Genomic DNA, 15,568 nt, shown 5'->3' with positions numbered 1-15,568 from the left:
ATACTTATATAGTTAGGTAGGTCATCCCTTTATGAACCGATTTTTAAGGAGATTTTTCGGATGTCTTTGTTACATTTTAACATGGTATGAGTGTCGTTAGCCCTCGTTTTATGATGATGTATTTTCTTAGCATTGTTATTTCACCCTTCTAAATAAAACAATTCATTTTGGATCAAAGCAACTCCGAAGCCGTAAATATGTTGCTTGAATTCAATAGAGCCTTTCAGATTGTAATAAGAGAAATATTGGAGTGAGAAATGTAACTAAGAAATGCATCGTCGTTATAAAATTTGAACTAAATAATCATTGACCTTATAATTAACACAAAAAGAACAAGAACAAAGAAATAGTATCCAAATGATTTTTATAAAATAAATTTTATAAGATTTAATAGTAGTGACAGAATAAGAACCTTGGCTGAAATATAATTTAGCAAACAGAATTTCATGTTGAATCGGTGGAGCTAGTGTGTGGGTGGGTGTATTTTTTCTTTTTTGGCAAACTTGTAGACAGTTCCGTATCACTTGCCATTTGCCAAAAACTTTGATGAAGAAGGAGATTATGGATACCAATGAAGTGAAAAACAAAGAAAGTGATTCAATTTTATTTTTTCAACAAAAAAGGATATCATGCAAGTTCTCTTTCAACAAGTTTATCATTGCTAAAAATGGCACTTTGTCTTGCGTCATCATCCATTACATACACAAATGCAAGAAAATCAAATTCAAAATAAAGGAATAGCAACAAAAATTTGAAGAATCATTAATGACTGAAAAGTATTCGAAATAGGCTATACTGAACAAAATTTTGCTTAAATAGACCTAAAATGCTTAAAAACTTTAAGGTTTAAGCCGGATTTATTACTTGTTATATGTTTTATTTTTAGGTTTGGTTAAACTTACTTGAAAGTCTAATTTGATATGTTAACTTACTTAAAGGCATATTTCATATTAAAGTTTTTATATAAGTCTAATTTTTCTTTTCACTTAATAGAGTCAAATCGTTGGAAAAAAAAACAGCATGAGACAATTATAAAAATAGACAAATCAAGTTTTATAAGTTTATCATCTTCAACAAGATAACTTAATTAAAAAAACTCATTTTGTAATAAATTCTCTAATTAAAACATAAATTTATCACTCAATAAGTTTATCTGTTGAACTCTTTAGGTGGGTCAATATTTGTAATATTTTTAAAAGGTAAAGAAATGTATAATTTTAAGATATTATAATAATTTTAATATAATAATATTAAACAAATAATTATATTTTATATTTACTTAAATAAATCAGCTAATTAGATCTAAAAGATTTTTTTAAATGGCCTAAAGTTTTACATTCTTAATCCAACAGGTTTTTATAAAAAAATCTAGACTTAATCTATTTTTATAAAAAAAATATATATATATATGGCCTAACCTCGACGTTAGACCATTAGCTCTAGATTTCAAGCCTAGTACTTTTGTCTCCCTAAAACTGAGCCTATTTCACCCCACTAAAACTTAATAATAACTCTAGATTCCAAGCCTAGTTTGCTTCCTTGTGTGAGCAAATGTCACATGGTCTTTTGTCTCCCTATTAACTAAAATCCCATTATAGTCTAGTTTAAAAAAAAGGGTTTGCTTTGATCCATCTCAAAAATGGCGATAGTAAAAAAAAAATTGAGAAACCTTGAAGTGAAAAGAAGGGACACATCTCATATATGAAATCTCGGAAAACCATAGTCACTAAGAAAGTATTTGATCATCTTATTAAATTTTTATATATACTAAAATCAAATTTCCAAATATCTTAAGAAATAAAAACATATTATACCCGAAGTAAATTAGAATATTTATAAAATGATTAGAATATTTGTTTAATTTTAAAATATTAAAGTTTGTGTATTAATTCAAGCAATTATATGGAAACTTGATACGGTGTGCCGCCATCCAATTATAATGTTGTATTTGTATAGCATCTCCTTTCTCATATTATACCATTTCATTTAGCATTAAGTATCCAAACAAAGTCAACGAATCTATTTGCATGATAAAATTAAAGTTTAAATGTGTTATAGTTTCTGCAAATACAATGAATCTTAATTTTAATCCTTAAAAAATGAAGTAGTGAAGATATGCATACGTATGAAATGAAGTAGATTTCTTTCTGTCAGAAAGAAAAAGAAGAAACCGTTGTCTTTGGCCGACATTTGCAACCATTGTTGGCAATTGCTAACGTTCCTTTGGTCACTGTCGTGGGCATCACCACAACTCCTCTGTTTTGACTTTGGAGCATCTTTCTTATTGGCATTTGCTCATCTTGCGATCACTGTCATTACTAATTAACTTCCTCTCATAGAAGTTTCAATTCAATTTAGCATTGCAATTTTATATTTTAAATATTCATTAATGATAAAACATACTTTTTTTTTTAATTTACCAACAAGGTAAGTAAGCATGCTTGCTGACAACAATTCGATTCCATAATAAAATTCACTTTATGGAGATACTTTGCTTCTAGAATTTTTATTTTTTTGGGTAATTTACTCTTAATTAATTACAATTTTTATAGTACGATGCAAAATCGACAAGAAACATTGCAATATTTTGTTTTTGTTTTTTTTTATCGACAAGAAACACCAACAAACATTGCAATGCAAACACTTAATTAAATATAGTAAAGAATAATCTCTCATTGAAATCCTATTAAATAAAAATATCCCTTCGGCCTGCAAAGGGAGCGATCACCTCCAAGATGGGATCATTCTCTTTAGTGTTTATGTGGATTGCGCTGAGTGCATGTGAGACTCTGAATATCAAAATTCATAACGGTGTTGCAATTGCATGGAACTATTGGAGTCTACATCATAGTATTCCTTGAGGAAGCTTCAAGGTCCTGCTACAATACTAGCTAGTCCCTGCAAATTAAAGTTTAGATTGATCAGAATTGCGACATTCTTTTAATCTGCTATCATATACTTTATTCCATAATTTGTTACAGACTTGTTATTATTCAAGCTATTCAATTTCATTTTGTGAACCATATCGGTATCGTTATGGTAGTTATACAAATTTAAGTCAATGGAGAACCATATCTGTGTAGTATTTTTGGTAGTCTAGTTGACATGGGCTGATCAGAGACTTTTCTATTTGTGCATGCATACACAATACCAAAGTCATAGATCTTTCATCTTTTTTTTTTTCCAATTTTATCTTTTACTTTTAAAAACTTTAATTTAATCTTTTATATTATTTTTTTAATTTAATTTAGTCTTTTATCTTTTAAAAAACATATTTTGATCATTTATTATATTTTTTCAGTGATCCATTTAAGATTGATGTCATTAATCATTTAAGAATAAATTTGTTGTTAAAAATGAAGTAAAGCCAAAGGGAAGAAAAGTGAGTTACAAATATTCATTTTTAAATAATTAACAGAGTCAATCTTAAATAGATTAAAGAACTAAATTGAGCAAAAAAAAAAATTAAATAAATTTTTTAGAAAGATAAAAAGATTAAAATAAACTAAAAAAATAAAATAAATAATCGAATTAAGTTATTTAAAAGATAAAATACCAAATAAAAAAAACATAATAAGTCATTTAGCCTACATAATATAATATAGTGTCGATATTTGTAACCTAGACATCGGAATGATGTGGCATGTCGCTATTTGTGCACAAAAAAAATAAAATAAAAAATACCCACACAATCGCGCACACAGAATTCTCAGACCCAAAGAATTTTACCAGTACACTCCCCAACTATGTAACTTACCCACGTTGATGTGATAGGGAGAAAACACCCACACAATTGAAGTCAACAGACTAAATAATGGGCTGTACCCATGCCAAAGTACGGATCTCCAAGAACCAATTTCACGTTATTTCCTGTTATGAGGCATATACCAATGCGTAATGACAGCCGTTTTTTACTTACGGTTGGAGGCCCGAAAGTATTCGCTCATCACACCCAATATATACAAAATGAAACCAGTTGGTTTATCTTTACCAGAATAAAAAATTTATCTAGGTAATCAACCGGATAAAAAGATAAACCATATTAAAAACAATAATTATAACTTTAACCCACTAGGTGAGGTCAACTACATTGATCACGCAGCGCCATTAGGCTCGATTTAAAACCAGAGGCCACTCAAGGCACCAGTGAGAAGTAAATTGCATGGCTTTTAGCCCTGTGAAAAGGGATAGAGGGAGACTAAGAAGGACATTGAAGAAATTATTAAAAGGGTCTTCAAAGTGAATACCCTTTCAATTATTAGCAAGATCTTAGTCATTGTCTGTGGCTAGAATTGCCAACCTTACTCAAAATTGAAGGCTTCTCCTTAAGGCTGGTAGATAAGAGAGTTTCAGCGTTGCTTGATTGGCTCTCAGCAGCTGCAGGTCTAATCCAGATTTTTATGTGCCCCTCCCGACAGGCAGTAAGTACAGATTCCTGGGTAAATATCAAGCCTGAGAGTGGTTCAGTATGAACACGGTGGGTAACGAGTGGAGAGATTTTCAGAACATCCAGCATACTAGGAGCAGGCTGCAAGGTACCCAACGGGACAACACTGTCCCATTGGGAAGACTGGCTTCCAGCACTGTAAGTTGGGGATCCACCAGAAGGACGTCGCAAGGGTACCACAATCTCATCCATTTCCAGGTCCCATAGAAGCAATTGTGTGTCCTAACCACCAAAATATCTTTAGTGCATTTGTATTATATATAAAAGTTTGAAAAATGCAATGCACATAAACAAAAGGTTGGGAAATTTCAGGAATGAATATATTCATGATCCCCAGTTAATGATCATAGGATCAAAGGCCACTTATTAAAAGTCTAACATTATACATACTACTGAACATGACATACTTACATAATGGATCCTCTTGTGAAATTTTCACATGACAAGCATGTCATGTAAAGAGAGATGTAGAGACCTTAAGGGGGGTGTCACAAATTTTGTCAGGTTTCCACATTTAATGTCTTTATATTTCTCTCTCTCTTCACATGACAAACGTGCATGAGAGGATCCACTCTCATATTGAGCAAAGACGATCTTCTCAACAAGCATTCTGGCTCTGCAGCATTTTTACACTAATTATTTAATTTTCTTTGGCAGACATAATATATGGGGAATTAGCAGTGCATAGCAGGCATCATACGAAACATGAATCTGCTAAATCCCAGTATTCAATAACTAAGTTATATCTACATAAATTACAAATCTAAGGCCTTCCTCATTAAATTTTTTTGCCTTTCAAGTTAGCTGTAATTAGGCATACAGTTGATATTCCAGTATCTACTTAATTCTTTGAAGCCATCACAAAATCCATACTTGAAAACCATGTCTGAACTGAATTTTTCCACAACATTACTACATAACCACAACTAGCAATCAGCCAACTTCTACAATGAGATACAGAAATATATTTTCAAAACTGCCAATCACGTCATCATGAGATAAAAGGAGGGAAAAAATCAGGAGCAAATCACAATCAGAAAGTAGAGCCAAAGCTACAATAGGAGACAGAAAAATGTATAATGAAAAGTGAAAACAACTGTCTGAGTACCTGACCAACGGAACCAAATCGATATCTAACAGTCTCTTCATTGTCATTTGAATTAGGTGATGACCAATATGAATCAAAAGCCACACCGCTGACCTGATTAAACATCAAAGCATCAAAATTAACTATTAACAACAGTCTAGTTCAGGGTTTGGAGAAGGTTGGTTGTAGAAAACCTTTAGAAGAGGTTTCTATGACTACAACCCATGACCACCAAATCACAAGATAGCAAAACCTTACTGTTGTGCAAAATCTCACCTCAAACTAATTTATTACTCATGGTATAAAATTTTTGTCCAGTCAAGATTATCATGCAACTTACCCATGAGTTGTGCCCCTCACCCCATGCCACAACCTTGCGATCTTCCATACTCCAAACTTGAACTAAATCATCCTCTCCCCCCGTCAAAATATACTTTCCATCCATGCTGTTAAAACAGACTTTTCATTATAGCATTGTGTTTTTGAAGTATGAATTAAAGGAGAGACAACCAACCACAGTAACAGCAAAGTCAAGCACTGTTATTTTAGAAGCTCTTGAGCTAGAGTAAGAAAGGAACTGAGGAAATAGGAGATTAATCCAAAGATCCATTAATTGATTGACCAAAACCAAATATGCCTCACCTCCAAGCACAACATAACAAAGCACCATAATAACTTTTCCCACCACATATAAGTTGTTCTTTTAAGTAATCAAATACTCGTAAATAACCTGAATGAAGTAAAATTGATTCATGAAGATAATTTTGTGACAAAAATGAAATAAAAAACAACTACAATGTGATGAGTTGGATTAAAAAATATACCATCTCGTCCAACAGTAGCTATGTAAGTCCCATCAGTTGAGAAAGAAATACTGTCAATTGAACCCTGGCATATATGCCATCTGGCTATTGGATTACTCTGCAAAAGTCAATATTAAAAGGGCAAAAAAGATGAAAGAGAGAACACAAGAAATTCTCCATAACAGAAAAACCTAGAACCCATCCTATATACAAATTAAACCATAAAATGTATTAAATGCATGGCTAATCAGATTTTTAAGCAAACAAATTGCAATTTGCAACATTCTAGAAAAACTAAGTAATCATAATTTCACAAGGCTAAAAAATAATACTAATAAATTTAAAATAGTTGCATATTGTCAACTCCTTTCATAGTTTGAGCTGTGACACCACAGATATTAAAGGACGCTATAAATGGTAAAGCACATAGCTTTTATTATTGATGCATACAAACAAAAACAAAACACATGAACTAAACATGGCAAATTGTCATTAATTTGAAAAATATTCAAATGTGGAAATTTTATAAAGCAATTATTTATATTTATGTTTTGCTAACTCTTAACAAATCAAAATGTCAAACTCGATACCTTACTGTAACGTGCATGGGAAACAGAAAATTGTGTTTGATCTTTGACAACCGTGAATGAAGAATCACCAGCACCATCTCTGTTCTGAAAGTGGAAAGGAAATGTAATATATGCTCAAATCACCATAGTAGTAATTGAACCAAATTAGCACATCTCTTGATTATTGAGCCTTGCCTTTTCATATACATACAAATTCCCATCAGCATGACCTACAACAAAGGCACCATCACCTCCAGGAACCCAAGCAATACAAGTACAATGACTGCTCAAAGCAAAAAAGCATCAATCAGAGCTAGTTTGCATAGTGTCCTTGACTCGATAATCAAATGCTTTTGGACATTTTTTTATAACACAACAAATTTCATAAATGATCTCTAGATTCTCGACTAGTATGCCATTTAAGACCATTGAATTTCTTTGCGAACTAACATTCACAAACTTTACCTAGTATGAATAATATACACTTACAATAAACCAGCTGCACACAATTAAATTACTTTTTCCATTGATAAAAACCTTCTTCATAAGAGATTAGTTCACACCAATATGATTGACTAGCTCATAGGCACATTACTATAAAAGTGCAGCATAAACATATGAAGGCTAAAATAGAAGGAAAAAGGCAAATATGTAAAGAATAACCCTACCATGTGAAGAGGAAGACAAAATATGCTCAAACTAAGCAGATAGCCACCATAATGTAAAAAATTATGAAAAGTTTATCAAGATAAAAGACTGCCTAAGCAAATGATACTCATAGCCCCCCTGTACATCTTATGTTCAATTTGAACAACTCCATATGATGGTCTATTCTTATCTGTCACAGATAACCATATCTGCACCCATTCTGAATTAGGATTTTGGACTGAATGAGCCCTCGAGTGTTTAACAAATTGAAATGCACAGGGTTTGATTATGAAGTATTAGAATTAGAATTAGAATAGATAAGTTAAATAAGCATGAGCATAGCTCAAAAGCAATTTAAAGCCAACAGCACAATAACTCGGTATTAGTGTATACTTTACGGCCATTGCAACATGAATCAATAACCAGTGGTGGAGCTAGACCATAAGAAACACCACTCTTGTGGGGACTAAATTCATTAAAATATTACACGTTAACTACTAAATTTATGGGGCAGGCATGCAGGGGGACAATGCACTAGCCAACATTGTCAATGACTAACACATAGTATAATCTGTTCCCTGAAAAAAAAAATAGGGTAGTCATACTAAATCAAATTTAAGTAAGAATTTCAGAGTGATAGATGACAGACATGGTACAGAAATTATCAAAATTTGTTTCATATGATATGCTCTCAAAAACTCAAAAGATTATCCTCATCAAAAAAAGAATACCACAAGAAAGCAAAGAATGCTTGCTGTATATAAGGGTTACTCTAAAGTCTAAAACAATCATCTGAGACTGTATCTTTATATCTCTCAGCAAGAATAATATACAAAAGCTAGCAAAATAGTTAGGTCATGCAACAATTTTGAGAAAAAGTGGCACTAGGAGCAAAAAACATCACAAGGGATCAAATGTTGCCTGTTATTGACAGAACCATCTTTGTTGTAATGCTGGGCCCCAACAAGCTTTTTACCAACATCCTGTAATTGTTGTCTCAGTGACACTGAGTAAACTACAATAATACACATAGGAATAAATTGATAAATTTTCCTTCCAAAACAGAAATTCAAATTCTAGTGAAAGCATTTTCAGTTACCATCGCCGGTATTCAAGCCAATGATCAAATCATGCCCATCCTTAGAATCCTGATCAAATGCATGGCACATAGGATTTGAATTACTGAAGTGGATAGACTTTACAGGATCCTACATTGAACAAGAAACCTCTCATGAATAAAGTCAAAATCCTTACAATCCATCCACCCTAACCCGATCATTATACCTTGTCTTGTGAATTCAAATCACTTATAAAAATTGCATCCCCGACATTGAAGATCAAGTAAGTTCCTTTCCCATCAAAATTTGAATTAGACGTTGCATTACTTGAACTAGAAGCACCAATCGAACCAATCCTAGAGTTCCCCCCAAGGTTCTTGCTGGTACCATTGCCTCCAACAAAACTAAGAGACCGGCCTCCATTGCTTCCTCCCCACAATCTCACCGCCGCTGACCTTACCCCACTGGTGGCACTGAAAGTTGAAGACTGCCCAGTCGGCGTCGAAGGCACCGGCTTGTCCTTGAGATGTGCCAGAGTAACCTGATCATTCAATCCAACCAACAAGGAGCAAGAGATTAAGGACATGCTTGATTCTTTTCTCTTTTTTTTACATTGTTCGGCAATCAATTTCTTGTCCAAAATCTATTACATTTTGAAAAATGTTTCCAAAACAGAAACAACTGATAGATGCTTTCCCATCATTTTCTTTAAGTGCTCAGGAAACAAAATTTTATAAAAAAACGTATTCAAGAGACAAACACTTTCAAATGTAGCGGAAACAAACAAATTTTAGATATCAGAAACCTGTTTTTGAAAACAGTAAACAAACAAGGCCTAAAACACTTCACGTCCTAATTCCATAAACAGTAACCAGAGGCACCACACACTGAAATTTATAAATAAATAAATGTGAAAAAATGTGTCTGCCGCGCCTTCACTGAAATTGATTCTACAAAATAGCTACTTAGATGACAATAAAATAGCCAGAGAAACTGAATAACACACTTTCACGAAATGAAACTATAAATCGCTTAAAGTGGCTAACACAATTCAGAACCCTAGAATTGAATACAGAATCCACGAAGCACGATGTAGAGACATAATAGCAATACAAAAGAGTATTGCAAAGGCAGAATAAGAAAGAGGGGAAAAAAAGAACAAGAGAGCGACCTGAGAAACGGTTTTGCCATGAGCGTAGTGAAGAAGAGTGGAAGGGTAAGTCTTATCGTAATAAAGCTTGTACCGGCCTTCGTGAGTCTTGAAATACGTCTTGAGGCCAGTGGATTGTGACTGTGCCGTATTAGACGACGTCGTCGAAATCAAGCCGTTTGCATTTTTCATCGTGATCGCGATCACCGCATCACACACTGCTATCCACGCTACTATCTATGTATGACTCTGTGCTAGGGTTTCAATTGAGTTCGTTCAGTGCTTTGGAGTTTCAATTTGGTCCTTCAAAGCTTCCTTCTCCATGTGATTTTACGTTACAATAACAATGACTCTGTTTGATGTTTGTGCTTGCTGTTGCAGTTGCAGATCAAAGGAGGAGGAGGAAGACGAAGAAGAAGGGGGGTTTGCATAAGATGTTTTGCGGCGTGATTCGATTTGACGTTAATGCCCCTAGGTCAACGGAATAGACGGCCATGATATTTTTTTCACTTAATTGTATTTTTGGTTTTCCTATTGTCACGCATTTCAATTTTGATTATCCTTTAAAATTATTAACCTCCAATTATGTTCAATCCCGTAAACATAGTCTCAAGTCTACATGTCACATATTTTAAGGATGATTGTCAGGTGACAAACTATGATTGAATGTTAACTTTATAGATAATGAAAATATATTATTATTGTCAACTCAATTAGTCGTCATCCAATCTAAATCTGGACTTGAAATTATATTTACAAATTAAACATAGAAGGATTAAATGCGTTAATAATTTTAAAATAGGATCAAAATCAAAATTAGAAACAATTAGAAAGATCAAAAATAAATTTTTTTTTTCTCTCTTTAATCATTTTTTCAAAATCAAAATTGTTTACATTTCTCTCTCTTTTTTTATAATATTTTCTTTTATCGCAAATTATATAATAAAATAAAATTATAGTAGACTGATATTTTATTATACTTTTTAAGGTACTTATTATTTTATAATCTTTATAATTTTAAATTTTTATATTATTAATTATTTTTAACTTTTAAATTTATTTGGTAAGGGGAAAATAGTTGATAGTATTTTGGACTCTCTAAAATTAATAATTTGTTTTTTTTCTCCGACTTGTAAAATGTCTATTTTTCTTTGTTGCATTTTGAAAATAGTTAAAGTTCCATCCCTATCAAACATTATTAACTAATTATGAATAAAAAAATATTATTAACTAATTGTAAACTGTTAACCTAACTACATATATTCTTAATTTTTAAATTTGTTAACAATAGAATTTGTACTTCTAAAAAAAACTATTAGAATTTGTTATTTTTTTCACCCAAATTTTAATTGTGTCACTCTTATACATTTGTTTGGGTAGTCGGAAAATGGAACTCTTATGCATTAAAGTAGTATATGTCATAACAAGAACAATTTAATCTTATTCATCTTTAAATACTGTTAAATATCATTTTTTTTAATTTGTCTTTTTTATTTTTAAATTTAAACTTTTTCAATTCGTTGTTTATATCTTTTTATAATTTGAATTGTTAATATTAGTTTGTATCTTTTTGTAATATTATTTTTTTAGTATTATGTACATTTTATCTAAATAAACATCCCTCATAATTTTATTTTTAAAAATTGATTTTATTATGTAGATAATGATACGTTGCGGTTAATTTTGTAATTAGCAAATGTAAACTCAGCAAAAATAGTGTACCGGCGAAACCGTCATCTTCGAAGCTAGTGGAAAGTGGAAACCACTCAACGTGTGCGCAGAAGAATACTCTTCAGTTACGGTGGGCTTCCTGGCGTTGGATTAAAGCTCAGATGGCAGGCCTGTACTTTCTGCACGCCCAAACTGCTCCCTGCATGCCCCAATTTTCTCAATATCCCTAAACCATCCTTCTGTAACACGTAACGGAAGACTTTCTCTAAAAGTATGTAACATGTGTTTCAGAATGCTCATTCTGGAATTGTATGTTTTTCACACACGCTTTCCAGAAACATGTATTCCATAATCAAATAATCATAGTTATGGAAGACCTTTTCCTAAAGTATGCAACACGTATTCCATAATGATCATTTCGGAATTGTATGTAGTTAACACACCCTTTCTAAAATAGGTATTTTGGAATCAAATAAACACAATTATGGAAGACCTTCTCTCAATGTATGAAACACTTGTTCCAAAATGGTCATTCTAGAATTGTGTGTTGTTAACACACCTATTTCCAAAACAAGTATTCCAGAATCAAATAAACACAGTTATGGAAAACTTTTTTTAGAAGAATGCAACACATGTTCCAGAATGGTCATTCCAAAATTGTATGTTGTTGACACCCCTTTCCAGAACATGTATTTTAGAATCAAATAAGATGGTCATTAAAGGCAATTTTGTCCACACACAGGTATTTGGGCGTGTAAGAAACACCAAAGGACGTGCAGGAAGTAACGGCCAAGATGGCATCATGGCAAGTCCATTGTGAAAGTCCATGGGGCCAAATCAACACAATCCACCGCCCAAGTTTTAATAAGGTGTTATGATCTTCAAATAAAGAGTTTAATATTTACGTATTTACATTGTAATTCAATCACAATTATCAATTACTTTAAGATAATTATTTTAAAAATTATCATACTTATTATACATGGTAAGTTGTGATTGAATGACTCTATAAAACTTTTTAGAACATAATTATTTTTTTCATACAAACATTGTATACAATATACTAAAATTTATTTATGTAAAAAAAAAACCTGAAATTTAGTGATGGTATTTTTTAAAATTGTTTTACCAGTTTTACTTTCCATGAATTTTAAAAAATTTAAAAATAATACTTTTTATTACTTTTTTTGTTAATCATGTGACGCATCCAAGATACATCACATGTCAATGATGTCAAATGAATTAAGAATGACAAAATGTACACAAATATTATGGGTATTTAGAAAAATATTTGCAAGTAGGACTAGTAATTATCCGTAATATTGGACCTGGGTACCAGATGAGTATTTATCCTTAAATTTACACGAGTATGAGTGCGAGTACTATAGTACCCAATACTTAAATTTAATCGATGAGTATTTATCTTTATATATATATATATATATATATATATATATAATTTTTTGAGAAAAACAATTATATTTTTTGTGACTAATATTATAAGTTTCTAATTTCTAATATTATTATCAAAGAATAGAAAACCTTTAATTAGAGTTTTTGTTAAGTGATTATATCATTGACTTTAACAATTGTTATGTTGGATGATTATTTTTGTAATTTTATTTATTTATGATTTGAGTTTGGATGAATCAATGTTTTGTTTGCTTATTTTTAATATTATATGTATATTTTTCATGTTATGTTTGGATTATTTAAGAATGAATTTTTTACTATAATTATAATCATTGTTTTAATTAATTTTTTTAAACAAATACTATAGAACCGTATCTAAATCCTACCAATTCCCATCCCTGTTACGGGCTACCTTTTAGTTTGTTGTTTTTGTTTTTTCTCTTATAAAAAAAATGGAGTCATAGTAATTGGTTTCAAAATTTTAAAATTTAGAAAAACCTAAAGTAATAAAATATTTTTTAAAGGGCAAAACTAAAATTAATTATGGTGCTGTCAAAAGACTCAAAACTATGATGATGGGCGTGCTATAAGAATAGGATATGAGTTTGATTGTTTGTGAAATACTTATATTTATTTGGTTTAAGAAAAGATTTTTTATTTTTATTTCTTATTTTTGAAGTTTAATATACATATATTATATCTTTTTTTTTTTACAAAATAGATAGCATCTCCTAAATATGACATAATAATAGTTTTTGGGTAGAATAATATAGCTATTCACATTTTTAATATTTATTATACTTATCAAATTTATCTTTATTCTACCCAACAACTACAATTATGAATTCAAATTTTCTAAATTAGAAAACCCCAAAGAATTCTTCACAGTTAAAAAAAAAATCCTATACATTCTTTATGATTATTTTCTTGACACGAAGAGCATGACTTATTGAATGTGTTGGTTGAACTTCGTGATTAATATTTGGATTAAAATTGAACCAAGCTCACTGGAGTCTGTAATTGGGTCTTGGGAAAGCATGGGTTTTTGTTTTTGGTCGAGAGAGAGGAGAGTGCATCTTTTCATCCTTTTTGATAGACTCCCATAAAATACAAGTAGCACATATAAAGTCAATTGGGCCTCTTTTCATCTTTAGTTTTTAGTTAGACTACAGATTTTTTCATTATCAAGTATTGACTAAGACTGTACCAATAAATAATATTGACCAAGGAATAAAGAAGGGTTTTGAAAAGCAAAACCATGGAGTATATAAAATCAAATGCTGTACAGTGTACAATATAAACTATAAAGTCAATACTCCTTAGACTTTATTATAAAACAGAAAAAAAAAAGGCATGGGAGAATTATTGTTATGTAACATAAAGTTGTTCAACCTTCAAAGAAATTGCTAGGCCCGTCTCACGTCTCAAAGAGCTGGTCTTGACAAATACCAATAAAAAGTGGAAATCTTATTAGGCAAATTGCCTTTTATTTAGGCTTGAACTATCTTTTTGTGCATTTCAAGAATCTTTTTGCTGCGCCCTGTCTAGCTATGGCCTACACTAAGTAAGTATATTAACACCACTAATTGGTTGTTCGACAATGTAAAATTTAATCTTTAAAAAGGTAAAAAATACAATAAATTTATTTAGCCGTTAATTTTCGTCAATTATCGTTAATAAAATAGTTTACGTAGTCCGAAAAGATAAATTTGTCATTGTCAACGTAAATTGTCAATATAGGGACATATTTGTTATAACATTTTTTTTTTTTATTTTTCGTCTTCCCACTCCGTTGACAAATGCATCCCTAAAGAGATGAAAATGCAAAATTTAGTCCCTGAAAATATAAAAAGTACGATAAATATATCTGGACGCATTAATAATAAATTTTATAGGAGAAAAGTCAGAAAAAAAAGGATTAAAAAAATAGTAAAATACAATTTAAGATTTGAACTCTTATACTTTGATTATTTATCTATTTATCCATCTATCAAATTGTTAATTAATTTTTTATTTAATCAATATAACTACATATTTTCCAAAATAAAATAAATTTCTTTAGTTTTATGATATAAAAAATTGAGTTACCATTTTAAAAAATGGAAGCCTTTTATTTCTTGAAATTTTTTATTTCTTCAATTAATTATTAATCTTTATTACGTACTTTGCCCAAATAGAATGTAAGGTCGCTGCAATCCCTAAATCAGTTAGAGATACAATTCTACATCCTAAAGGTAAACAATAAATCTCCTTTGGCAAAAAAATGTTATGACAAATATGTCTCTATGCTGACAATCCACGTTGATAATCATTTCGGTGACATATTTGTCCCTCCATACCATATAGGTTATTTTATTAACAGTAACAGACATAAGTTACGAGGATATATTTGTTGCGCTTTTTACACTTTTAGAGACTAAATTTTATATTTTTATTTCAAAAATGTTGTTAACGAATTACACATTGACATACAAAAGTGGCTACTTACCTTTTTCTAAATTATATCTCTATACTTATTTTTTTTTAATTACTAGCAAGGACTCATTGATTAAGAAAAATAATATATATAAGAATAACTAATAAAATTTAATTGTTATACACAAAAAATTTAAAATAATTTTATATTATTATTCAATCATAAATCATCATTTATATGACTTTTAGGATAATTATGAATTAATTTATCATATATAATGGATTATAATTAAATGATTATGTAAAA

At 30.7% G+C, this 15,568-nt stretch overlaps 1 protein-coding gene across 3 annotated transcripts; it reads right to left on the bottom strand.

The window, feature by feature from the left end:
* Positions 1–2,503: 2,503 nt before the first annotated feature.
* Positions 2,504–10,229, bottom strand: LOC100787074 (probable catabolite repression protein creC). Of its 3 annotated transcripts, none has more exons than XM_006594078.3 (12): positions 9,784–10,210; positions 8,839–9,153; positions 8,654–8,762; positions 8,476–8,569; positions 7,102–7,189; positions 6,928–7,011; positions 6,359–6,455; positions 6,177–6,264; positions 5,875–5,980; positions 5,556–5,648; positions 4,301–4,669; positions 2,504–2,898 (listed from the first exon to the last, which is right to left on the bottom strand). In XM_006594078.3, exons 1-12 carry the CDS (start codon positions 9,952–9,954, stop codon positions 2,869–2,871), a joined length of 1,644 nt encoding a protein of 547 aa, XP_006594141.1. In that variant the 5' UTR covers positions 9,955–10,210; the 3' UTR covers positions 2,504–2,868. The 3 variants fall into 3 exon arrangements, with proteins under 3 accessions (XP_006594141.1, XP_006594142.1, XP_040864036.1); XM_006594079.4 differs by lacking the exon at positions 2,504–2,898 and adding an exon at positions 4,043–4,175 and having other exon boundaries at positions 9,784–10,209; XM_041008102.1 differs by lacking the exon at positions 2,504–2,898 and having other exon boundaries at positions 4,043–4,669; positions 9,784–10,229.
* Positions 10,230–15,568: the final 5,339 nt, after the last annotated feature.

This window comes from Glycine max, chromosome 13, assembly GCF_000004515.6.
Source record: "Glycine max cultivar Williams 82 chromosome 13, Glycine_max_v4.0, whole genome shotgun sequence".
Lineage (NCBI taxonomy): Eukaryota > Viridiplantae > Streptophyta > Magnoliopsida > Fabales > Fabaceae > Glycine > Glycine max.
The sequence above is the reverse complement of the archived record's forward strand: the minus strand, read 5'-3'. Positions and strand labels throughout refer to the sequence as shown.